Genomic DNA, 25,733 nt, shown 5'->3' on the forward strand with positions numbered 1-25,733 from the left:
TAGACCTGCTTCCATTTTCTCTACCATTCCCTGATATTGCCATATTCCTGTACATGCACTAAAAAAACAGATTTCCAATTAACTTGATTGAGAATAATAGGACACAAATGAGATAATGGAAGACCATCTTGAATGTTGAAAGCCAGGGCTTAAAATCTGGATGATGGGTTGATAGGTGCAGCAAACCACCATGGCACATGTATACCTATGTAATGAACCTGTATATTCTGCACATGTATCCCGGAACTTAAAGTGAAAAAAAAAAAAAGTCATTGATTTTCATTGGAGAAGTAGCACAGAAATGTTTTCCATCCCCATGTGTGCTGAGAGTATGTCCGCTGCTATTATCTTAGAGGAAAGAAGTTAAGCACAGGTCATGAGCTGACAAATTACTACACTTAAGCTCTTCCCCCTGCTCCATAATGGATCCCTCTCACTGTAAGGAGATACAAACATTTAGAAAACACTAAACCAAACCAACACCTCCCAGGATCCTCTACAAAGGTTTCCTGGTTCAGTAAGGGAAGCCTGGAAGAGATCAAGTCATGTTCAAAGAGGATCACAAGCTGTGCTACCACAGGATTCTACTTTCTTTCCCTCTTAAGATCTAATCATTTCCTTTGTTTCCCAAGGAATACAACCATTACAGCCACAGGACCGCCAAGTTCAATCAATGACATAGAGTAGGCAGGGCAGCTACCCTGGGGTGGTGGAATATACTTTTCAAGTGTAAAAGGTTAAGCTAATAGGAGAAAGAAGAGTAATCGGGTAAAGGTGCTACACTGTCCAGGTCCCTCCTCTTGAGGAGAAGCTCATGGTGATAATGATCACAATTTTAATCTAAAGTCAATCATGTCATTCCTCAGCTCAAGATTCCCCACAGGTTCCCCTTACCCTTACAATGGCCTTTAAAGCCCTAGTGATGCTCTTACTGTCTTCCTGCCCCATCAGCCTCCTTGCTCTTCATCCCACCAGACCAAGCTCTGCCCAGAGAATCCACATGGCATACTCCTTTGTCTCCCCTTGAGTTCTTGCTCAATTATCATTTTCTCAATGAGGCCTCCAGTGACTACTTTATTTCATTGCAACCCCACAGCTCCCTGCCAACTCTCCCCTGTCCCACACTCACTTAATTCTCCTTTATTTCTTTTTTATTGAATAGTACTAGCCATTCTCCAACATATGATATCATTTATTTCCCAGTATTCATGATGTCTATTGTCTAGCTCTCCCCAATGGAATGCAATTGGAATGCAACCTCCATGCAGAAATGGATTTTTGTCTGTTTTGATGACTGATGAATTAGTAGAACTAAAAGCACATAGTATACACTGAAAAAATATTTGCAGATCACTTCTTGGACTTTTGGCCAGGATCAAATGTAATTAATAATATTTGTTGAATAAATGAGATGTCACTTATTCACTAACAATAACAGCAGCTAGCATTCAGTACCTACTATGTCTCACACATATAACAAGTGCTTTCCCTGCTTCATGTCATCACAAGCCCATGAAATAGGTACTAATAGCATCCCCAATTTACATGACAAAACTGAGGTTTAAATGACTTGCACAAGATCACATTGCTAGTAAGTGGAGAAGTCAGAATGAAAACCCAAGTCTGTCTGACTCCAGTTAATTGCAATGCTAAATTTCCCACTCCAGCTCTGCTAGACAAGTTTTGCAATTTTATTAACTAGGAGGAACAGTTTAAAATACAAGAAAGAATTGCTCCAGTAAATTCAGAAACAAGTCTCCAGAAAAAAATTTCCCTAGAAATGTTTCTATATTATAGAATATGCTTTATGGTATAGTAGAAAGAACAATAATAAGAAGATAAAAACCTGGGTTCAGATTCAGACTCTTCCCCCTAACCAGCTCTGAGGTCAATGTGTGAGTAATAAGCTAAACCAAGAGATAATGATGCCTATTGTGCAAGACTGTTTTAAGGATTAAATGAGATAATATTCATGAAAATGCATAATCGAGTCTGGCTCATCATTTGGTCATTCCTTTTTTCCAACGTGACAGCCTCACTGACAGAATCTCATAAATGAGTAAACATTTACTAAGTACCTAGCGTGTGCCAGGCACTATGCCGGGTGTTTTGTTTATGAACACCGTAAGCTGGTCTGTTAGGCAGTATGACAGGTTCCAAGTCTAGAGATGAGGCAGATCAGCAAAACAGCTGTTCTAGAACCACATGAGAAATGCTACTGCAAGTTATGTACTGAACATCATAGGATGCAATGCTAACATTAAATGCTGAAATTGCTTGCTTTGGCTAAAATGAGAATGGAGAGATAGCGATAATTGATTGCAGAATCACCAGGAAAAAAAAGAAAATGTTAGACAGGTATATTTAGAATTGGGACTGCATTGCTGAAGAAGAACCCATGTTACTTTGTCCTTAACTTAAAACTAATTTGAAAACGTTGCATGTTGGTCTAGTTTACGTGCTACTTATCAAGAAAAAGACTACTTGAATATACAAGTATTTTTTTCAGATATTTGCAACCTATATATGAAAATCCTATTAACAATCTCTTCTACCACTTCCTTTCCAAACTATGAAGCATGCCCTGAATTCCAAAAAATGAAAGTATCTGATAATCTCAGGTTTTATACATGCTTCAAGTTTAGGAAGTAGAGCTAGGCAAAAGAAGGAGTCAAGTCAATGCCCTTCCCAATTTTTAAAATTAATACCAAGAGTTGAAACCACGAATCCCAGCCACCTTTCTATAATCATAGAAAGATTAGCATCTTAGTTTAATTTCTGCACACCACTTCAGACCACCTGCATCCCCAAATAGTGTCAGATAACAGGCCTTTCTTCATACATTAATTTTACATTACCCTCTCTCCCAGGCAGCTAGGGAGCTAACAAGCAGTCCCTGTGGCTCAATCTGAACAGAATTGGCATGCATTCAGGCAGCACAACTACAGCTGTTGCATAATAGCATTTCTCATGTGAGGAAGCCATATCAACACAAATACTAATAGTCAAAATGATTTAAGAAGGGAAAAAATGCTTTGAGATATTTTGAATTTGCAAGGATAGGAATTCATTTTCATTATTAATTGCATATGCTTATATTCTAAAGAACCTGAACAAATGTCACACCAATCATATCGGAAACATCTGAGTTGAGGAGGCTCTTAGGGTAATTTAAATTCAGTCTCTTGCACAAAGTAGTAGGGTTTGTATTATTTCTTGTCTGTTTTTGTCACAACCTGAACATAACTTCCATAGCTCCCCAATTGTGTTTTCCAAAGGACACTCCAAAGCAATTATTTTTTCTAAGTATCTGGTTCAATTAAAATTAGTAGAAATTGTTAAATAGTTAGTATTAATGGGGATTCTGGATTTGCTGGAAGGAAAATCTAAGAATTAATACCATTTGGATTAATCTAGATCCAAAATGTTCACTTTTCTATGCCACAAGCATATACATTTATTTCTCTGTATTTTCCTCCTAAATAATCCAATACTGTATGTAATATGATCAAAATCACATGGATGGCAGCATACCAATGAAGAGATTTAGAGATTACACATAGTCAAGATGTCTCCATTATGACCAAGGAGGCAAATATGAGCTCCAGAACCTAGGAACCAGTCAACTTTGCTTCTTTCTCAGCATATTATAGAATGGGTTATTTAATTCTAATTACTAAGAACAAATTTGGATTCTGTAAGAACAAATCAGGCCAAATTATGCCACTTAATTTAATATACAGGTAGAAATTATATGAATTAATACATATCTTATTTTCACCAAGGCATTTGACAAAGTACTGCATGTTCCATTCTTGAGAACAAGAGGGCACACTGAGTTAGACTGTCAGACTTGGAACTTTGACACCATCATAAAAAGCTAAACTACTGCTGGAAACTAAAAAGAATATAAATAGGAGTTATCACATAGCTTTGCTGCTGTGGTAAATACCAATGATCCTATGGTCAACTATGCATCTAGCTCAGCTGCCTACAACTACATTCCTCCCCCACTGCCCAGTTCAGTTTTTCAAAACCTAGAAGTGAAACCTAGGAATTCCTTTGTTACAGTGTTAAAGCTAGAAGACTTTTATATCGAGCTACAAAAAAGAAAACTCACAGTCAAGCTGGCAAGAGTCCTTTTTAACTAGATAGCCATATGGACACCTCTTGAAAAAAGCCATATGGTTAGACTTGTTATTTTTGGCCTCTTTACCTTTAACTCCCTTCTTGTATATAGAGGCCTCCAGTTATTACCAACAAGTGATAAATCACTCTGAATTTCCAAGGCCACAAAAAGCATTCACTGGCAATCATTCCAGGTTTCACTTTTAGCTGAAGACCCTGGAGAATTCTTAACTGAGGGATGTTCATAGTTTCCAAAATGTTATTTTATTTAGAGCAACACTTCAGATCTAAACTTTATCTTGATAGCTAAGGTTCAAACAGAGAAAGTAAAACACGGATGGAAATGAATTGTATAAAGTATGAAGGAACATACCAATTTAACTTTTCCTCCAATTGTTTTTTAAGAGACAGGATGAGAGAAGTGTCCCTCCTAAAAAGATTATCTGGAACAGAAACTGCAAACTGGCAACCTAATTTAACCTGCATAGGTGTTTTGTTTGACTCACACATGTTGTTGTTTTAAATTGAGCTAATGTTTAAAATTCAGGAAATTTTACATCTTATAAAAATCTGGATTTCCAACATCTTTAGAAAAACTAGAAGATCTGGCATCCCCAGACTAACATTCCTGCTGCCAACAAGTGGCTTCCATTGAACAGCAACTGTTTCTTTTAGGTGGCTCCTACCAACTCCAGCTGTGTCACAGGCATTCAAGGCCTACTTCACTCATTTCCATTTTCTGACTGCCAGCCCATTAAAAAACTAGAAAGTAAGCACTCTTTCCTTTGAGTCCTTTTCATGGCTACCATTCCTGGCAAGATGCAACTCAAATGTCAAATGCCTTGTGTTTGAAATATCTCCTGAATCTTACAGATTTATCAAATTCTACCTGTATCACTTCCCCCCACCATAGCTGCTGGGAAGCAAGGATGCCCTTATACATGATTACTTCCTCCTCTTCTCCATGGCATTCGCACAGTGCTTTACATAAAGCAGATATTTAATAAAATATCTAGTGGTTATCTTACAGCTCTATGGCTTACAGCAGCCTTTCAACATAAAACAGTGTTTCACCTTAGAACAGTATTTCTCAATTGGGGAAGATTTAGCCCCCCAGGGGACACTTGACATTTTTGATTGTCACAGCTTGGAGGAAGTTACTGCTGGTGTCTAATGGGTAGAGGCCAGAGAGGTTGTTAAACATCCTAAAATGCACAGGACAGCCCCCCTCCCCTGCCATCGTCACATGTCATTTGTGTTAAGGTTGGGAAAACCTGACTTAGAATGATCCAGATGAACACAGAAATATTGCTGTAAATTTGCAGATGGATAATCTTGGGCTAGAAATTAATGTGGTTTACTCAAGGTAACCCAGCTTGCAACAGAATAAAGATTTGGACTCTGGTGGCAGGCTGTCAGAAAGTGACAATAGAAACGAAGAATGGAAAAACAGAACAAGAATGGAAATTTGTGCCTCTGTTTGGCATGAACTTGTGTGAAAATATCCAGAGGTCAGAGATTAACATCCACTAATATAAAGTATATCTTACCTGATCATGAAAGAGTCCAGAAGTCACTTAAATGGTGGCAGAAAAAACTTAACCACATATCAAACTTACATGTATATACTGAAAAACCAAGTTCTATCCCGCCAAAAGACTTTTTGTATCAGCTATTCAAAACAACTACATGAAGTTACAACTAATCCATGTGCTGATGAGCAGAGAATACAAATGACTGAAATAACAGTTTCAAATGAAAATTCCTCTTTAGGAGAAAGAAAAGAGGAAGGTACAGCAACTTGAAGAGTGGAAATGTTGAATTTAGCCCAAAATTGGCAGGGGTGTGTGTGTCTGTCCCTAGCCACACCTGCAGACTGTAATTTTGTCTTAGTTACTCCAGTTGGCCTGCAGTAGCCTCTCTCCATTCAAAGTAAAGGAGGAACAGCAGGAAGTGTTAAAAGAGGAAGAGCAGAAGTTGAATCATTTGCCCTTGAACTCCAGAGGGCTTCTGCTTTTTTTTTTTTTTTTTTTTTTTTGAGACAGAGTCTCACCGTGTCACCCAGGCTGGAGTGCAGTGGTGCGATCTCAGCTCATTGCAACCTCTGCCTCCTGGGTTCAAGCCATTCTTGTGACTCAGCCTCCCAAGTAGCTGGAATTACAGGTGTACACCACCATGACCAGCTAATTTTTCTATTTTTTGTAGAGACAGGATTTCACCATGTTGGCTAGGCTAGTATCAAACTCCTGACCTCAGGTGATCCACCCGCCTTGGCCTTCCAAAGTGCTGGGATTACGGGCTTGAGCCACCATGCCCAGCCCTGCTTGCTTTTTCTGTGACCATCAGGCAGGTGCCTCAGTTTCTAAGATCTAGAAAGTGTGAATAATAATTTCTACCTCATAGAGTTATGGAAAATAATAACAATCAGTAACTTTATATATAAAACCTTATTAAAAAGTCTTACTATACATGCCAGTGACTATGCCAAATGCTTTATCTCATCTGACTCTCAAATCAACACTGTGAGATGGCCACCGTGTTCAGATGAGAAAAGGACACAGCTGATAAGCTGAGAAAGCCCATTTCAAGTTCAAAGGAAGGCAATTGTAGTTCAAACGAAGGCAATTGTATTCTAGAGCTGGGGTTCATAACCACTTTGCTGCCTAGCTTTCCCAACTCAAAGTGCTAATTATTGCTTTGTAAACTTGGAGCCAAAGGAAATCCTGGGGTTCACAGGGAATAATTTCCTCCTGGCCAGAGCTAAACACAGATGGAACAGATTGTCTTCTGCAGTAAGACACTCCCCATCATTGTAGCGGGAAGCGGCTGGGTGACCACTTGGAGATGTTGGAGAGAGAGATGAGCTGGAGAGGGTGGTGAGCTCTACTTCTCTAAGGTCCATTCTAATCTTGCAATTTTATGATTCTTTGTCTGAACTCTAGATTTCTAATAACCTCTCTCTGGAACCTGATGGTTGTTTATTTTCCTAGGCAATTCCTACTCCTTTCTCTGGTCTTTCTTCCACTTCTTTATTTTCTCATGATCCTAGCATGCTATAATGGAAAGAACCAGGGATTTGAAATATAAAAGCCCTGGATGTGAATGTTCAATCGCCCTTATAACAGTTAATTGATACTTGACAAGGTACTAAGACTTCCTCTCGTGAGGATTTCCTCATCTATAAAATAAGAGGAAGTAACATCAAATGAGAAAAAAACAGATTAAAGTACAGTGCCTGCTCTACAGCAGAAGTACGATTAGTCTCCTTCATTTGCAAACCTACTACATACCGTACTCCATCTGCTTTAATGTCCTATACCTGTAGAGATCTTAGGTACACTAAAAATAAGCACAGTCCAAAATATCTATGATCTAAAAGGCGTTTTACCTGCCACATAGATATCAGCAAAAGGAAAATGGATTCCCCACTACAAGGACCAGAACCATTACCAAATCCAGTGGCCTTTGACACTCTAAATTCCAATGTACCCACAGCCATATTAATCCCATAGATATTCCCCTCATTACAACCTCCAGGAATAACAATTATACATGCATTGAACTTTCAAGGACCCACAGCACTCCAATATGCAACATCTTATTTAAATCATACCACAATCTTGCAAGAGATTTACAGGAGCACTTGGCATTGTCTGCATGTATCTGAATCTTTGTCCCAGTGACCCAATCTCTCTGGCAATTTCTGGTTTTGGCAATTTAAAAATTGTGCAAAACTGAATAATGACCACCAGAACAACAAAATAACAATACAGAAATGAACTTAATCAGAAAAAAGAAAGATTTATTAGAAAGACACTAGAAACACAACAACAGGCAGAAACTTAGTGGTTAGGTAGTTGAGAACATTGCCCAGGAGATTAAGCCACCTAAACAACCTTGCTGAAAGGCGACTGTGAATACCTGGCTGTTCCGTCGTCGCTGGACCCTCTTTTTTTCTCCATAACCTTAAAATTATTGACTGTCCCATTTCTATTGCTGCCTAATGCTCAAAGTCCCAGGTAACAGTCTTTAATGGCCTAGTGTATGTAACATACATACTGCCCCAGCTGCCACGGCAGGAGAGAGGATCACTTGCCTTCCCCTGTAGCTCCCATTGGCTCCTAGAGCCGAAGGGTGCAAAGATGCAAGTCAGCTGAAACAGCAATAAGTGTCCAAAACTTCACCGAATCTTCATCTTAATGCTGTTGGAGCAACTCTACTTTACCTCCGCATCCCTTTTTTGTGACAAGAGAAGATACTGATTTGCTCAGGTTCATGCAGCTGGTCACGTACCAGCACTGAGAATTCACCTGAGGCTCCTGGTTCTTGACTCGCATTAAAATTTTCCTTAAAAAGCAGTTTTAACTAGCACTCTAAGTCACCCTAAATGTAGGTTTTATATGAATGTTGTAATATCTCTTCACTATTCTATCATAAATGTGAAATGTATGTATGTGGGGCATGTTCTATCTGGGTTGCCAGTTTTTCAGCATTTAAAAAATATGTTTTTCTGAAAGGTATTATTTCTTCCAAATCCTAAACTGAAAAATCTTAACAGTAATCGTGCAAGACAAAATACATCTAGGAGTATTCGTTTGAGAATCATTGTCTCTGCTATGTCTTAAATAAATCTCTCCTATTGTTAATAAACTGAGAAGGGATGCAAATGTCACAATATTAAAATAGGTATCTAGATTAGGTTTTGAAAAAATATCATAAAATCTACCTCACAGTCTTAATTTTGCATTTATATATAATGTTGTAGTGTTTTCCTTCTATCCTTGGAGATTTAACAAAACTTCCCTACTTTAAAAAGCACCCTAGGGCTGATTTCATGGTCAAAGAAAAATAAAGACTTATAAAATTACTGAATAACTTGAGTGTTTTACCCTGAGATCCTTTTCCTTCCTACCATTTTCTTAAGCCAAGAAAGACAAATGAACTAAAGCTGTTCATCTTTAGTTGATTCAAATACACCTTTTTAATAACAAGTGGCTGAAGCCAAAGAAAGGATTAAAGATGGTGCTCTTTCATCAATTCCTTATTATGGCCTGGGATTTACTTTGCAATTAGTCCCTCCTGGGCAGAGCTGAGGCCCGGTGAACTTGTTATTTACCAAGTCTGGAGATCTCTAAAAAATGAAAACTCCACACTTGCTACACGGGGCGGGTAACACAGGCATGAAAGATGCCAAGGTAGAGGGAGTTATAGAGCCTTTTGCTAATGACAGTTCAAAGAGATGAGCAGCCCCAACCCTCATAAATAAAAGCAGAGAGCATTTTTCATCCATACTCATAGTTAGGAACAAGGTAACAGAGAAAAAAAGAGAGTATGAACTTCATTAAATTTTCAGTCCTGTGGCCCTATTGCTTTTTCTCTTATAATTAGCAATAAAAGCCTTAAAAGGAAAAAAAGACCTTTTTCCTTTGTGCTTGCCATCTGGGCAGCAAAGATGAGGGGAGTAGCAGCCAATCATAGAAAGAGAAGAACCCTGGGGGTGGGGAATGGCAGGAGACACAAAGAAAAGAAAATGCCTGGGAGCCCTGGGCCTTTTTCAAGGATAAAAAGATGAACCAGGGAGGCAACTTATCCAGACTGCAGAAGTTGTCTTGGGCTTAAGAGTAATAAACAGCCTGCGGCAGTAAGCCAGTGTCAGACCTGGTAGTGTCTTAACAGAAGACTGAGTATGGTTCTCTAAATGCAGTACGTCTCTGTCTTACTTAGCCCTCTCACTCTCAGGCTTAGTGAGAGAACAACTTAGGGACTTGGGAGCAATATAGCTAAGTAAGGGCAGCAGGTGTTTAATGTCAATCACTGAAACAAGTTTTCTAGGACAGACCCAACTCATATGTGCTTTGCCTGGCAGGTCCATTTCATTTAAGGTAGGCATGATTATCCCCATTTTACACATGAGGAAATTGAGGTTTAGACAGATAAATTTGCTAATCCAAGGTCACACACACAAAAAAGATCATATGCTCTCATAGCCCCTGCTAAATCCAGTGCTATTTCTTCCACCAGAAGCTCTCACCCACCTTCACACCAGCATTTGTGTAGTGCGTTATACTTAATACAAGAATACCTCTCCAGGCATTCTCATGTAATTCCTATAAAAACACATCAGGAAGGTGATATGGTTTGGATTTGTGTCCCTGCCCAAATCTCATGCAGAACTGTAAACCCCAATGTTGGAAGACAGAGCGGCCTGGTGGGAAGTGATTGGATCATGTGGGTGGATTTCCCCCTTGCTCTTCTCATGATAATGACTGAGTTCTCACAAAATCTGGTTGTTTTAAAGCGTGTAGCACCTCCCCCTTCTCTCTCTTGTCCTCCTGCTCTGGCCATGTGAAGATTTGCCTGCTTTGCCCCCTCACCTTCCACCATGGTTTTAAGTTTCCTGAGGCCTCCTCAGCCACGTTTTCTGTACAGCCTATGAAACCCTGAGCCAATTAAACCACTTTTCTTTATAAATTCCCCAGTCTCAGATATTTCTTTACAGCAGTGTGAGAATGGACTAATACAGAAGGAGATGAGATACATTCATTTTTCTACTTTAAGATTTAAAGATGAGGACATGGAGGCCCCAACTTTAAATGATTTGCCCAGGCAACATACTGGTGGTTTGAATTCAAGTCTTCTGACTCCTAAAGGTGTATTTTTTCCGCTAAATATAACATTTTTGACAAATCAAAAAGAAGCTATTTTCTGTCCGAGCTGAATTTCCATTCTCACTCTCAGCTCCTGAAAACTTATTCTTACTTCTTCCTGGCTTGTGTTCCTAATACAACCTGAGTTTCCACATTCTCTATCTCCTGGGCTGTCTGCGGATTCCTACTCCAATTCTCCCATTTTCCTGCCCCTGCTTCTTCCCTGGAGGCTTTAGAGCCCATGCTCCACCTCTACCTATGCAAGATGTTCTTTTTCCACCCCAGAAAGTAAAATAACAACAACATCAACGCAAGTAAAAAACATCACCTTTCATCTCAACATTAACCAGGCAGCCCACTAGTTCAACTCAACTGGCATATACTGTGGTCTCAACTGTGGCCTCCAACTCAAGGACAAAGCAAAGATGGGTAGGGCAGTCCCTGGCCCCAAGGAATGTATAACATAGTGGGGCAGGCAGAATTGGATACAACCAACTATAAGGCAAGACTCCAGTAAGGAGTACAACGGAGGCACGAAAGTAGGGTAAAAGGAACCCTTTCTAGCTGGGAGAAATGAGGAGAGGTTCCGGGGAGGTAGCTGTGATCCTAAAGTCAGTGTCCTGGTCCTATCCTAACACATCAAGAACAACCTTCAAAGCATGATGTGTGAAATACATACTAATTTACAAGTCATGAACTTCCAAGGCCTTTTTCCTTGGGACCTCAAAATATTCACATCTCACAAGAGATGGTAGAGTTTATCATTAATCTCGTTTTACAGATAACTTGAAATCCCTACCTAACAACAGTCACAAAAACAACTGAAAAGCAAATTCAGCTCCTATCTACCAAAGGTTTTCAATCACTTTACAACTATAGGTTCCTAACTGTTCCAAAAAACATGCTCTAATGGGGGAGCTACTTGAACGAAGAACAGGCAATTTGATGTATCACACAGAAAAACGCAAGTGAAAATACCGAACAGCTTTAACTGTATTTAAAACAATTTTCTAGGTACTCTTTGAACATCTTCTCTAAACACAGTAAGTAATGGGCAAGAACAAAACCGTGACACAAGATACACCAGATACTTAGCATAAGAATCACCTCCTCTGAATCTTTCTTGACACATCCACTTAATTCCAACTAGGAAAAAAAACACGTATTTTCTCTCAGTATACCCACTACAACCTGCCTGGTTTTGACTCCTGGCTCTGCTGTTATAAGCATGTGGCTCTGAGTCATTTAATCTCTGTCCCTCTATAATCCTCCTATGCATTAAAATAACAGTACTTACCTCATTGGTGGTTGGGAAGATCAAACAAAGTAATACACATAAACTGTTTGGAACACTGCCAGACACCTACAGAGCATTCAATAGGCCGTCGTTGAGTGTGGTTGTGAGGATTACACAAGATAACGCAGGTAAGAGTATTTAGCACTTACCAAGTGCTCAATAAATGATGGTTCTATCACCTGTCTGCATCCCTGAAGAACTTTGGCCTCTCTGAATTTTTTATTTCTGGAGCCCAGCAAAACGCCAAGCACAGCGGCAGTGCTTATTAAAAGTTCAATGAATGTGTGGCAGGTGGCTGTCCAGTCTGACACGTGAAGCCCATCGGCAGTTCCTGGTCGGCCTTGCTCCCACCTGGCACTTAAGAAGGCGTGCAGACTGCAATGACTGGGCAGTTCCTCCACACACCATCGGATTTTGCGTGGGGCTACCATTTCAACCTTGGTTGAAAATAAAATGCAGGCCAAGGCAGGCAGGTAGAAGTGGAAGGGATGTGGAGGTGGCGACCCGGGGTTTGCAGGGCAAGAGGAGCTGAAGGGGCAGGCGAGGTGTCCGCGTGGAAGACACAGGGCAGAACAGCGAGGGGAGAGACAAGTGGGCGGCCGGGGACGAAGGGGGGGACCCGGCGGGGCGGGGCGAGGCGGGGGAACAAAGAGCTGCCTCGCGGGCCGCGGGGTCCTGGCGGCCGGGAGGAGGGTCAGGGAGAAGGCAGACCGGGGAAGGAGGGCGCCCGGAAGGCGGGGCGGGGCGCAGCCAAGAGGGGGAGGGGCGGCGGGGTCCAGGGGCGTGGATGGGGTGCGCCCAGGGAGGGGGAAGAGGTGGAGGTGTTGGGGTTCGCCCAGGGAGGGGGAGGAACGGCGGCATAGGGTGCGCCCAGGGAGGGGGAGGGGCGGCGGGGCGGGGTGTGCCCCAGAGGAAGGGGCGGGGCGGGGCGGGGCGCGGCCCGGGGGCGGGGAGGTCCCGTCTGGCTACAGCGATTTTATGCACCTAATTAGGCTCCTGAGCTGAGGGCCTTCGCTGAGCCGCTCTCCGAGGCCCAGGAAAGCCCGCAGCCTCCAAGGGTGCAGCAGGAGGAATGTCCCCGCCCCTCCCCTCCAGACCTCGCAGCATAGTGACAGTTGCAAGACGAGCAATAAGGAGACAGCCACCCTGACAGTAATGCCTGTAGCTCCTGGGGCTGAGCAGGTACCAGTACAGGGGCTCCCCAGTGGCTCTTGACTGCCCTCCTGTATCTTGTTCCTTTCCATCTGCACTGGGGATGGTGGCCTTGGGAAAACAAAAGCAGTTCCTGCACGGTCATCCAGAGCTTAAAATTGGGTGGTGGTGTAATAAAAAGTTACCTCTATACCTCTAGTTTCACACCAAGTGAGATAAAGTTTAGAAGAAATCTGAACTACATCCAGAAAATAAATGTTCTTCTGGGTGAGGAAGAAAAAAATTCTTTCCAGAAAAAAGTTTGGAAGTCTTGGTCTCAAAGACTGCTGTTATCAATATCAAAATATCAATTCATGGAAATGAAAATATAAACAAAAACTATCACCATTTCTTGAATAGCCACTGTGTGCTCCTGGTGTACATCCTCGCACCCTGTCTTCACAATCCATTCAAACATCTGATCAGCGTCTCAATCAGATAGGCATAGATAGCACTACACTGCCGGCTTTGTAAAAGGGTTGGAGGGAGGTCCCAGGCCTCGTAGAACTTGCAGTCCACCTCAAAGTAGGTACAATTTGCAAAGGAGGGGATTTACAACAGGTACGTTGCCCATGAGTATGCCCAGGTCAGTATATCTTTCCATTATACCATAGTGGAAGATATATTTATTTATTCTTCCTAAATATAGTAGAATTTCAGTCTTAACATCTGTTTCTACTCCCTTGCTTAGGAAAGCAAAATGAAACCAAGCAGAGGTACCTATACACAAAATGAAAGAATTAAACCCAACAGGTAAATCCAACTAATGGAAAACTGACGAGATAATTCTGGTACACCCAAAAGACAAAGGTTGAGACTTGCTAGAAAATTCATTAAGTCAGAGACTGTGTTCCTCAAGAAATAGTTCTAATGTATACCATTAAGTTCCAGTGATTAAATGTTGTGTCACATTTAAGTAAAATAGGTGTCTTCTCCTTTTAAGACATTTTCAGCAGCTGGGTGCAGTGGCTCATGCCTGTAATCCCAGCACTTTGGGAAGACAAGGCAGGTGGGATGGTTTGAGCTTAGGAGTTTGAGATCATCTTGGGCAACATGGCAAAACCCCATGTCTGCAAAAAATACAAAAATTAGCCAGGCATGGTAGCACACGCCAGTAGTCCTAGCTACTTGGGAGCCTGAGGTGGGAGGATCGCTAGAGCCCAGGAGGTGGGGGTTACAGTGAGCCATAATTGCACCACTGCACTCCAGCCTTGGTGACAGAGTGAGACCCTGTCTCAAAAAAATAAAAATATTTTCACCTTCTCATGTGCATCTCCATTGTGTCCATCAGGGTTACCTTTATATTAGAAGAGGTCAGTGCTTGTCCTACATTTCCAAAGTAGGCAGAATGACAAGAGCTATTACATAAGGACTATCCCCAACCTCTTCATTTACAAAAGGAAGGGAAACAGCGTCACAGGTCACTATGCTGATGGCTAGCAAGGCCTAGAATTAGAGCCTAAAACAATGATCTCCCCATTAGTATACAGGAAGTTTTACCCATTAGTCTAACAAACCCCTGGCTTATTCACATTTAATTCTCTAAAGAAGCTCTACAAAATATAAACAATTGGAACCTACATTTATGTATGTATGGGGGGTTCATCAGTAAAAACACTTCTAACTGTATGCCTCAAATTGTTTAACATGAGTTAAACAAAACTTTTTCATCCTTCTAACAAAACTCTTCAGGTCTACCCACCATGCTACACAGCATTTGAAAATGTTGACCGAAAAAGTAATCTAGCAAGTACTCTCTTTATTCACATGTAAGAATTCATCTTAAAAATATGAAATCATACTTTGTATGAACAAAGATGATTCCTAAAAGGCATGACTTAGTATCTTGGCTCTGTAAATTTTTGGAGTTTTGTTTTGTTTTTTGGCTTTTCCATGTAAATATATTCTGTATTTTCTCTAAAGTAAACCAGTGCTTTGACAGATTTTAGATTTTTTCCCCTTAACTAAAGGCATTATTCAATTTCAATGTCCTTGGAGTGTTTTATCTGGGGATTAGACAACTGTACCAAAACACAGCTGTTCCAGTTTTTTCTCCTTTATTTTTCACATTAAAAAACTCCCACTATCAGCCAGTCCAATTAGTTACTCACTATCAAAAGCCGGCTTTGGTCTTTCATCTTCTGGAAAACTGGATCCAAGTGACAGGGTGTCATGGAAACTGTATCTTGGGTCATTTCCTGTTTCAATTGTTTAACCACAAAAAAAAGTTCGGCTCTATCAGATGGAAATTAATGAATACTTGCTGTTGCCTTTTGAAGAGCATGCAACTAAATAAAAAAAGTAATTATCCTTTTTGACCAAGTTTTTCCAGCAACCCCAGGGAATACAGGGAGATCAATGCACCCAAAATGGGAAAAGAAAAATACTTTGATGCAATGAAACAAAGCCTTTTTCCGTTCAGTTTCCATAATTCAGTGGTCAGTTTTAAGGCTGCCACTTGGGTTTGGGAAATGTAACTACAGGTTAAGTGGTTTTAATTGCAGTTAACTTTATTCATACTCTTCTACTTACCACAAATTTTCAACCTCTCCTCACCTACTTCACCTAAATTTTGACATTAATTAGACAGAGTTGGTATTTTCCTTTTTAACCTGAAATTCCCCCACCATAAGAGAATGTGCAATAGAAACAAAAATTATAATCTAAAAATATTTTATGCTGTACCTATTATCTGAAAACAACACACATGCACATGCACACACACACACATAGATGCATGCACATACACATACACACACAGAGAGAGGGAAAAGTAGAGCTTAAAGCCTACAAGCAATACCAACCAAGCAAGCACATGTGTTTTTTAGGAACGAAGTCGTGGCTGGAATTCAGTAATAATGAGCCCCTCAGTGATCTAATGTACACCAGTGTACATTATGGATGGAAACAGAGTGCCAGACAGGACAATGGGGAACTCAACCAGTGTTTAATATGTTTCAGCTCTGTCTAAATAACTGTTGGCAAAAAATGTGGAAGCAATACAACAAATCAATTTTAGGGCTCAGGAGGATTTGCTCAAATAAGACAGCTATGAAGTGTACATTACAGGATAAGTTCACAGCTCCATTGTGGGAAAGGCATATACTTGCAATGTTTTCTGTCCTGTTTAAGTTGTTATATGTCTTCTCTATTCAAAACAAGGAAAAATCTCTGTTGCTTCTTTTCCTTAGCCTTTAAAAACAACAACAACAACTGGGAAAACATCCAAAAACAATTAACCTTAAATATTATGTAAAGTAAAGCTAAGTCTTCTATCATATCCAACTTGCTGTTGGGGAATTTCTATGGAGAAGAAAGTAAAGGGGAAAAAGAGAACACTTTTCAGTAATGACACCTGAGTTCTAGACTTTTTACCTATCATTTAATTACTCTGTTTATTTAATAGGTGCCAGCAAAGAGGCATTTAGGCCAGGCTTAAATCTACACGTAAGCCCCTAAAAGATCAACTGTGTTTTATTCAAAGTGAGATGGAGCTGATGATTTTCAAGTGGAAGTCACTTCCATTTCTTTTTCATCAGCCTTGGAAGAAAGTGGAATAGCCATCCTTCTACACCTTGCAGAGAGAAAGGTACTGGTAGGTAGTATTTCAAGGTGTTTGTATTACACTTACTATGGTTTGGTGTTTTTGTGCACAAAAACAGAAGTAGAAGTAATTTCACCAGAAGCAGTTTTTGCCAGAAGAAGATGTAATTTCTAGAAACTGTTCAGATAGTATTTTCTTACAGAAAAAGTAGTTAAACTATGAAATTAACTGCTTAAGGCATCAACACAAAAAGGCATAAATCAGTTCAAAGAGGGGAACCTAGACTAAAATAAATCCAAGAATACAGCTGCCAATCTGACTGGAAGGCCTCTGGTCATGATGAGTGAAGTTGGTTTTATCCCAAGAGAAATGATACATAAAATAAAGATAGAGCTGGTAAAGGGAGAGGTTGTGAACTCCAAGAGAGGCAAGAAATACAGTCAGTGTATCAAAATCACTTTATTATTCTGGCTATAACTATTTTTCTTTTCACTTATTTCCTAGAAAATATAATGGTAGTGAGTTCATTGCACTTTCCTCTTAATTTCTTCTTTATTTATTAAAATGCAGGAGGAGGGAATAGAGAATCTTCACATTTGCAAGAACTAGCTTAATTATATAATAATTAAACTCTTACTATCTGCATAGCAATAGGTTAAAATAGGTTAATTTTCTCTCTGTCTCTCTTTTTTTTTTGTTTTTTTTTTTGAGACAGAATCTCACTCTGTCACCCAGCTGGAGTGCAATGGTGCAATCCCGGCTCACTGCGACCTCTGCCTCATGGATTCAAGCAATTCTCCTGCCTCAGCCTCCCAAGTACCTGGGATTATAGGCACTTGCCACCACGCCCAGCTAATTTTTTGTATTTTTAGTAGAGACGGGGTTTCACCATGTTGGCCAAGCAGGTCTCGAACTCCTGAGCTCAGGTGATCCACCTGCTTTGGCCTCTCAAAGTGCTGGGATTACAGGCATGAGCCACTGGGTCCGGCCTCTCTCTCTCTCTCTCTCTCTCTTTTTTTTTTTTTTTTAAGAGACAAGGTCTTGCTACGTTGCCCAAGCTGGTCTGGGTCTTGCTGTGTTGCTCAAACTGGTCTCAAACTCTTGGCTTTAAGGGGTCCTCCCGCCTCGACTTCTTCAAGTGCTGGGATTACAAACATGAGCCACTGAGCCCGGCCGCAGTAGGTTAATTCTTATAATTTGTGTATGAACTTAAATACTGGATTTTATGAAAGTTCTATTCTGGGTTTCATTTGTTTCGTTTGCATGCCCAATCAAGGATACTATTTAGAACATAGATATTTATTAGGCATGTGAGAAATGGGAAAGTTCTTCAAAGATAATAAAAAGGCATCCTTTTTTTGCAACACCAAAAACTTCATTCCCAACAGGCGCATATGTTGAAGACACAAGGCCAAACACTACTGGCAAATGAAAAACATTCCATTGTGAAACAGGTATGTGTATGCTTCCTACTGGAATTCTCAAGTGCTCTCCCATAGACTCCAGCTCCCTTGCAGGTAGGTGGAGTCATGTGACCAGTCATGGCCAATGGGCTGATCAGAAGTAACCTGTGTCATTACCCAGCCAAAGCCTACATGAATGAGGGTGAGCTCTCCATGCCTCTCTTGCCCTCTTGAGGCAAATCTCACGTCACAGTTTGAGACGGTAACATCTCAAGATAGAAGGCCACATCAATCCTTAGAAGACATATTAAACCAGAAAGATGTGTAGAATCACTGAAATAATAAGGATTCATTTGTTACCACAGCCTATCCTCAGCCAGGTGTTCTTAGCTTCTTCTGTGTCACACAGCTCAGGGACAGGGCAGTGAAGTATGAGAATCTCCTAGAATCATATGTTTAAATGCATAAAACACACAAGATTGTAAAGAACACACACTATAATTTTTTAAAGCTGTAACATAGTAATATGTGCTTCTTTATTATTAATCAACAACATCTCTAATGATGGGTCTAACAACTACTGTAATTTCAAAGTACTGAAGATTATGCCATTTCAAGTTATCTGTAGAAATCTACAATTATATGTGAAATATTTGTTTCTGTGATAAAGTTCTCCATGGGCTGCTAATACTGTTAGGCTCTGTTGTCTGCAATGTAATGGAAAGAAATGATAGATTTTAGTTAGAGGTTTGTGTTGTAATTTTTTTCCTCATCAAGTTCACGGACTCCTTGAATTCTGTGGAGCCCAGAATAAGAAGCTCTGAGTTTCACCATCTCCTAATACAATCATACTCTAACTTCTCAGGCAAAAGTTCTACTGAGCTCCCTAGGGTTGCATGTTTTGCAAAGTGTGTGGCAGACTCCTTTCTGGCCTGTCTTCTGCCATTGAGTTTCAGTCACTGATTTTGTGTACTGGCAAACAGTTTTGAACATGAATGCAGTGAACTAAGGAAGAGTATTGTTCCAGTTGCTAGAATCCAATTTTATGGAGGCTTAGGTGCCTTTAAGGCAATGGTGAAGAAAACTGATAAGAATCAGCCCATAAGGGGCTGGTCAAGTCCTCTAACATGATAAACATCATCCAGTCTGGGAAAAACAACCAACAGTTGTACAAAATGCTGCTGGTAAAACACCGTGTCCAGAGGCTTGTCATGACTTCAAGAAACATCAAGACACCTGGAGATTGCTGATACGAGATGCTGGAGCCGCTGTATCAGAATGCTATCCAGTTCGCAGCTGGTCAGCACTACTTCAAGAATGTATACTACCCCAAACTAACTGGGAAATCAGTTCTATTTAATAAATCTAGGAAGACTGGCTACAGCAAGGCTGAAATAATTAATACTGTTTTAGATGTTTCTCCATTCTGCAAGTTGCAAAGAGAGAAATGACCAATGTACTTTAAGCACACGATTATTGCACTTTCTTTCTGGTCATTTTCCCAGGGGAAACCACCAAGTCAGCCCAGCAAGGTAGTCAACACCTTACTCAAGAATAGGAGAAAGAGTAGACAACTGAGTTGTAGATGTCAGTCCTGATAGGGAGACAAGAGATCAGAATATCAAGAAGTATTTGAAATTAAGACTGCATGCAAGACTTGAAAACCAAGAAGCTGGGGCTTGAGACTCAATCTTTTTTCACATTTCAAATACTGAGAGATGCTGTAGCGTGGTAGAAGTGCCACTGGATCAAAAGTCATGAAACTGAGCTTTTCATCTAGGCCCCATCACGAGTTATTTCAGCAAACGTGGGCAAGAAGCCACATTGCGCTGAGCTTCAGATTCCTTCTCTAAGGAAGGCGCCTCCCTGCACAAAAGTAAAGATGCAGTAAACTTTAAAAATCTCAGAAATATGATGATACAAGGAATATAATCAAATACAGTTTTAAACTAAATGTTTTAGAAAACACAGTATTTCAGTTTTGAATAGTGAAAAAATAAAGAGAATAAGTAGTTCTAATGTGCTGGACCAGGCACTGTATTTGGTACTGTACATGAGTGATTTTGCAAGTTGCATGAGTTAGCATCTATATGCTGTTGTGAGTCCCCTATGCCTTCTCTCTGGTAGCTCTCTCCAAGCTTTGGTGAACCTCTTGTTTAATTGTCTGTTAGCTCCATGAGGATATGCCACACTGTTTTGTTTTGTTTTGTTTTAGGAACAGAGTCTTGCTCTGTCACCCAGACTGGAGTACAGTGGCACGATCTCAGCTCACTGCAACCTCCGCCTCCTGGGTTCAAGCAATTCTCCTGTCTCAACCTCCTGAGTAGCTGGGATTACAGGCACGCACCACCACGCCCAGCTAATTTTTGGTATTTTTAGTAGAGACAGGGTTTCACCATGTTGGCCAGGCTGGTTTGAACTCCTGACCTCAGGCGTTCTGCCCACCTTGGCCTCCCAAAGTGCTGGGATTACAGGCATGAGCCACCACACCCAGCCTGCCACAGTTTTGTTTAGGGGTATATTGCCCCACTGTTGGAAGACTCTGGAAAGGTTTTCTGGAGAAAGGAGGAATGCCCAAATGCCTGTCAAAGGGCTTGGGATCTAGTCTGTGCTCACTCTTGGCCCCTGATAAACTCCCTCTGCCCCTTTTTGATATGCTGATGTGTCCTGTTGTTATTTTGATTATATTCCCCCCAGAGGCTGACTCATTTACCAGGAGAACAAGCCAGGGTTTAATGCCTGCTGATTCCTGGCTCTCTCTGGGGTATTTTTTTTCCTGAACTATATGACTCCAAATAGCTGCAGTTCTCATAACCATCACATTAATTTCAACAGGCCTTGAAATCTCCTAATTCTTCCTGGTTAAGGGGCTCTTCCATCTTTCCCTACTTTCCTTGCCAACCATTGCTGGCTATAATTAATTGAAAGTGAAATTTCAAAACTAGGAAGGACTGTCTTGATTTCCCCCAGCCCACAAGCACAATAAGCAGATGCAGGGCCTGTGTCCTTTTCTTTATCTACCCTAAAGCCTCCCAAGGCACGATGGAAGCACAGAGTAGGGACTGAAAAAATGTTAGCCGAGTGAGTGGATAATCAAAGGATGACCACTGCAAATCAAAGCCCTGTAGCATCCTCGGCAGAAAGAAAAAAGCTCTGCCTTCATTTTAGTGTTGGAGGCACTATAAAATTACAGACTATGTCTCTTTCTCACTCTTTTTTTACTGCAAAGCTAATAATCAGTAGCCAATGGGCTAATTCCTCGGCATTTTTTTGAAGAAAAAGTAAACATAATTTTTTTTTTAAGGACCAAATTCCCACCCTGCTTTGAAACATAAATCTGAAGACCCCTCGGGTTAAAAATGACAGCTAGACTCCTTTAATCTTGAAAATGTTCTCTCCATGGAAACCTTAAGGACAGGAAACCACTTAGGCAAAGCTTTCTTTTTTCTTTTTCTTTCTTTCTTTTTTTTTTTTTTTGAGACAACTTCTAAGGAAAATCTAGGTTTTGAGGAAATTGGGCTTCCATGCACGAGTGTCCTGTAGGAAGGCAGTCCATGTCATGTGACTTCATTGACCCATAAATCGACCCATAAATAAAGCTTTCCGAGGTTGGCTCAGCTGGAAGAGACTTTGACTCACTTCACCTCTCTAACAGATTCTTATTCTCAATTCCCAGTGCACCGTCTCCACTATTAAGTTTCATGTTAGGTAGAACACACTCTAGTTTTACCCAGAGGCTGTGAAGTTTGTAAGCTATAAGTTTCAAGTAGGATAAGAACCTCAAGTGGGATGCCATTGGCTACAAGACTGGAAAAATTTGAGTCAGCAAATAATCCTAGAAAATTAGACTGGGAAGGTTGTTTACTAGGTTATAGGAGGAAACTAGCACAGAGAGGCTAAGTTATTAGCTCAAGCCTTCATCATATATGTGGCCAGATGTAGAATAATTTTTCCTACCTCAAAGATGACTAGATTTTTCTTGACACTCCAGCACAGCTCCTCTTAAATATTCTAGGTTGGCTGAACTTAAATACTACAACAACTACTACTACTAATAAGCTAAAAAGCAATCAAAATATTTTCCGTAAGACTGAGGTGGGGCAATTTTGCACAATTTGACATCCTTTATAGAACCTTGAGCCTACTACCAGAAGTGAAATACACCACAAATTTCAAAGGATAGGCCTGAATGTAGTTCAAACAAGCACTAAACATATATCAAGTCACTTTCACTACCACCCATGTTCTAGGATGCATTGTCTGGGACATGAGCCAGGTTGGCAAACAAATCATTATAAAATGCAAAGATATTAAGTGCCCTCTTGCCTTTGGCAGCACATTCAAAGCTAATCAAGTATATTATAATAAAACGAAAATATAGCTACCAAGGTCCCAGCCAACAAAGCAGAAAAGTCCATACATGTTCTTTTTTCTTTTAATGGATTAGATATTCCAACTTTTGTTGTATTTCTTTGTGAAAGACAAGCCTGGGAAGAAATGGGAAAAGCAGGAGACACAGCCATAACTTGAAGAAAAAGAAGAAAAAAAAGTAGGCTTAGATGAAGAAATTTGAGGACTTTGGTGCTAGGGCTCTTTGAAAACTCATTACAGCAACTCAGGTTCAAAAAGGGTAAAAAAAAAAAAGTAATTCTCTTAGCTCGGAGTCAAATAAAAAGCACTGTATTGCTCTCTTTCTGTCCATGTTTATCTATCATTTCATCTCTCTCCCTATCAAGAACTGAGGGCAAAGTCTATCTGCCAACTTCAATCCAGGCAGACAGACCAAGTACATTGGGGACATACCCTTTTGTGTGGTCATTTGCACTTGGAAGATAAGGGAGAACTTAGTTTTTCAAGTACATAAGAAGAGATGGTAGCCATTTATTTCAACAGAGAAGGTCAAAAAGAAATAAATTAAGATTATATAGGAGAGCTTTTCCTAACACATGAGAAAAGAATTCCAGAATATAGCATAGACACTGTGTACTGTAATAAACTTACCTAAGGCTGGAATTTAGCATTCTATCCTCAGGTTTTCTTTCCTTTTCTCTTTTTCTTCCTCTAATAATGATGACAATAATACTTTACATTTTCATTCATTTCCAGTTTTCAAATTACTTCTATATATATTCATACATTCCATTCTCCCTAAGCAGGGGAGGGGAGGTTGGTTTCCAATACATGCCTACTTGGAACAGAGGAATGATCTAAACAAATGTGTTTTCAACCACTGGATCTGTAAAGTATTTCCTATTGACCGAACTGTAACTAATACCAGTTCCTCTCATAACCCATGCCCATATTCTCCAGAGCCCCCCACACAAAGAGACCACTACACAAAGAAACAAGATTTATGCCAACAGCAAATATTATGGGGCTCACTAAATGCTGAATCAATTAATGTAATAATCCTAAGTGCTCAAGCAGAAGCTGACATGGGTTTGAACCCCACATCTACCACTTCGTGGCTTTCACATCTTAGATAAGTCATTTCTCTTTCTGAAACTAGTAGCTATGTGCATTAGAAATAGAACTCTAACCCTTAGCATAATGCCTGGCACATAAAAAACACTAAAAAAAGAGCACTATTTTAAGTTCTACTTACCAATAAAATGTGGTTCTTAGGAGATTTTCCCCCCTTTCCTAGCAATTTAAGCAACCATATCCTGTCAATTTAAGCAATAAAGAATTCCACTAGCCTTGTGGTTTCACTGGTAGGTAGCAGGTAGCAAATAAAAGCAGCTACTACATGGTTAAATTCTAGATTGGAGCTTCCAAATCAGACTAAAGAAAGAGAAATGTAAATTCTTTGTCGTTAGAACCATCCCAAAGCTTTGGGATGTTGTTGGGGAGCTCGAGAATTGCTATCCTATATAAATAAATCTCGTCCGTGACAACTGCTGGAGATATGTCACTAACACAGCTTGATTTGTCCACATTTACCAATGCAGAGATTTCTTTCAAATTAAGAGAAAACAGGGGAGGGAAGATAGTTAGAAAAGATGAGAAAATTTCACGTGTCTTACCAGGCAAGGGCAGAGCCACAGTCCCACTTTACAAGCCCCTACCTGGTCTAAAAGAAAAGTTATCTAAAGCATTAACTAAGAGGATAAGAAGCCACCATTGTTGTGGGCTTAAAGTGATCCACTTTCACTAGGGCTCAGAGAAGTGGGGCCCTCATTGCAAATGCAAAGTCCCCAGCTGGGGGTAAGAAGAGAAAATGTTAAGATGCTCAGCTCTGAAGTGCCAATACCCTGGTCTCCACATTCCAACGCTGGCCACCTCCTCCCTCCCTTGTCCCACCGCTCCCTCCCATTATTCTGGAGCAGGTCCTTCCCAGCTCTGCCATTCGGTGTCAGAGAGACTTGGGAAGCGCCCCAGGAACTGCTGAGATGGAGAAATACACAAAGGCTCCCTTCCACAAAGCATTCTTTCACAGAGGCAGCCGTGTCTATTAAATAGGTCCCCTTAATGTGCATACACTTCTATAAGGAGATTATGAGAACCACGAGCTCACTAAATCAGCCCCACAAAATGTGTGTAAATTCACTGCAGGGAGGAGAAAAGGTGTGTGTGGCAGGGAGGAGGGAGGATTTAAAATTAGTGGCAGGGGGCCTCCACTCTTCTTGGTAATTCCCTGGGGAAAAGAAGGTATAGACAAAACTGTCCAATGAGGCTGCCACAACCCCTGGGTTGAGCCGTTTGGTATCTGCACAATTCCTTTCCTCCACTTGCATTCTTATATTGTCCAGCTATGGGCCATAACTCTTGCAAAAATATTCCTTCCTCTAAGTTGTAAGAAGAGAGGCATAAGAGTTCCCTATGTGGTAATATGCACTTTCCACAGTCTCCCAAATCTTTAGAAATAGGAAGCACAAAATGTAACAAGTAATTTTCCAATAAAATGTGTGATGCATTTTCTCAAAATAGGTAAGTGAAGTGCTCAACTATATATTTATTAAGCCCCTCATGGGTCATCACACTGGCTTCATGAATGATTCAGCTTTTCACCTCATTATTTCTTCATGATCACCTCCTCCTGGAGAAGAATTAAAGTTACACAAAAAGCAAGTTTACCCATAGTAATAAGTGGAATGTCCTTTTATTTACCTAGCTATACATAAGATAAAAGAAAAAATCTTCCACTCAAAAAGTATTTCCAAACATTTATAAGATATGCAAATGATTTCCCAGTTCACAAAGGGATTTTAGAGACATTTCATTCGATGTGACAACAGCTCTGTGACACAGATATTAACAACTCCCGTGTTACAAGTCCAGAGAGATTAAGTGGAGCCCCAAGTCTTTCCTTCCAAATTCATTCATTCATTCCTTCAGCACTTACTGAGGGCCTAGTTTTGGCCTGGGCACTATTGAAGGTAGGGATTCAGGGAAGGCAGATGTAGTCTCTACTGCTAAGTATCTCACAAGGGCAACCCAAGCTTAGGTGTAAGAAAACAGGCGTCTTTCTAGAGAAGGCTATGTCAGAGCTGAATTTTCAAGGATAAATTTCCTGTTCTTTT

The 25,733-nt window shown here is 40.5% G+C and overlaps 1 protein-coding gene across 4 annotated transcripts in view; it reads right to left on the reverse strand.

Annotated features, from left to right (window-relative positions):
* Positions 1–25,733, reverse strand: part of CACHD1 (cache domain containing 1) — a 223,048-nt gene that overhangs the window by 174,637 nt on the left and 22,678 nt on the right. Inside the window, exon 1 of one of the 4 annotated variants that reach the window (XM_063698040.1) lies at positions 12,222–12,838. The exons of 1 other annotated variant lie outside the window; for it this stretch is intronic. In XM_063698040.1, coding sequence (XP_063554110.1) covers positions 12,222–12,503 — 282 coding nt within the window. In that variant the 5' untranslated portion in view covers positions 12,504–12,838. Of the gene's footprint in view, positions 1–12,221; positions 12,839–25,733 lie in introns of those variants that run through there. 2 more of the 4 variants (XM_055349954.2, XM_063698042.1) reach the window with 2 other exon arrangements.

Source organism: Gorilla gorilla, chromosome 1, assembly GCF_029281585.2.
Source record: "Gorilla gorilla gorilla isolate KB3781 chromosome 1, NHGRI_mGorGor1-v2.1_pri, whole genome shotgun sequence".
Taxonomy (NCBI): domain Eukaryota; kingdom Metazoa; phylum Chordata; class Mammalia; order Primates; family Hominidae; genus Gorilla; species Gorilla gorilla.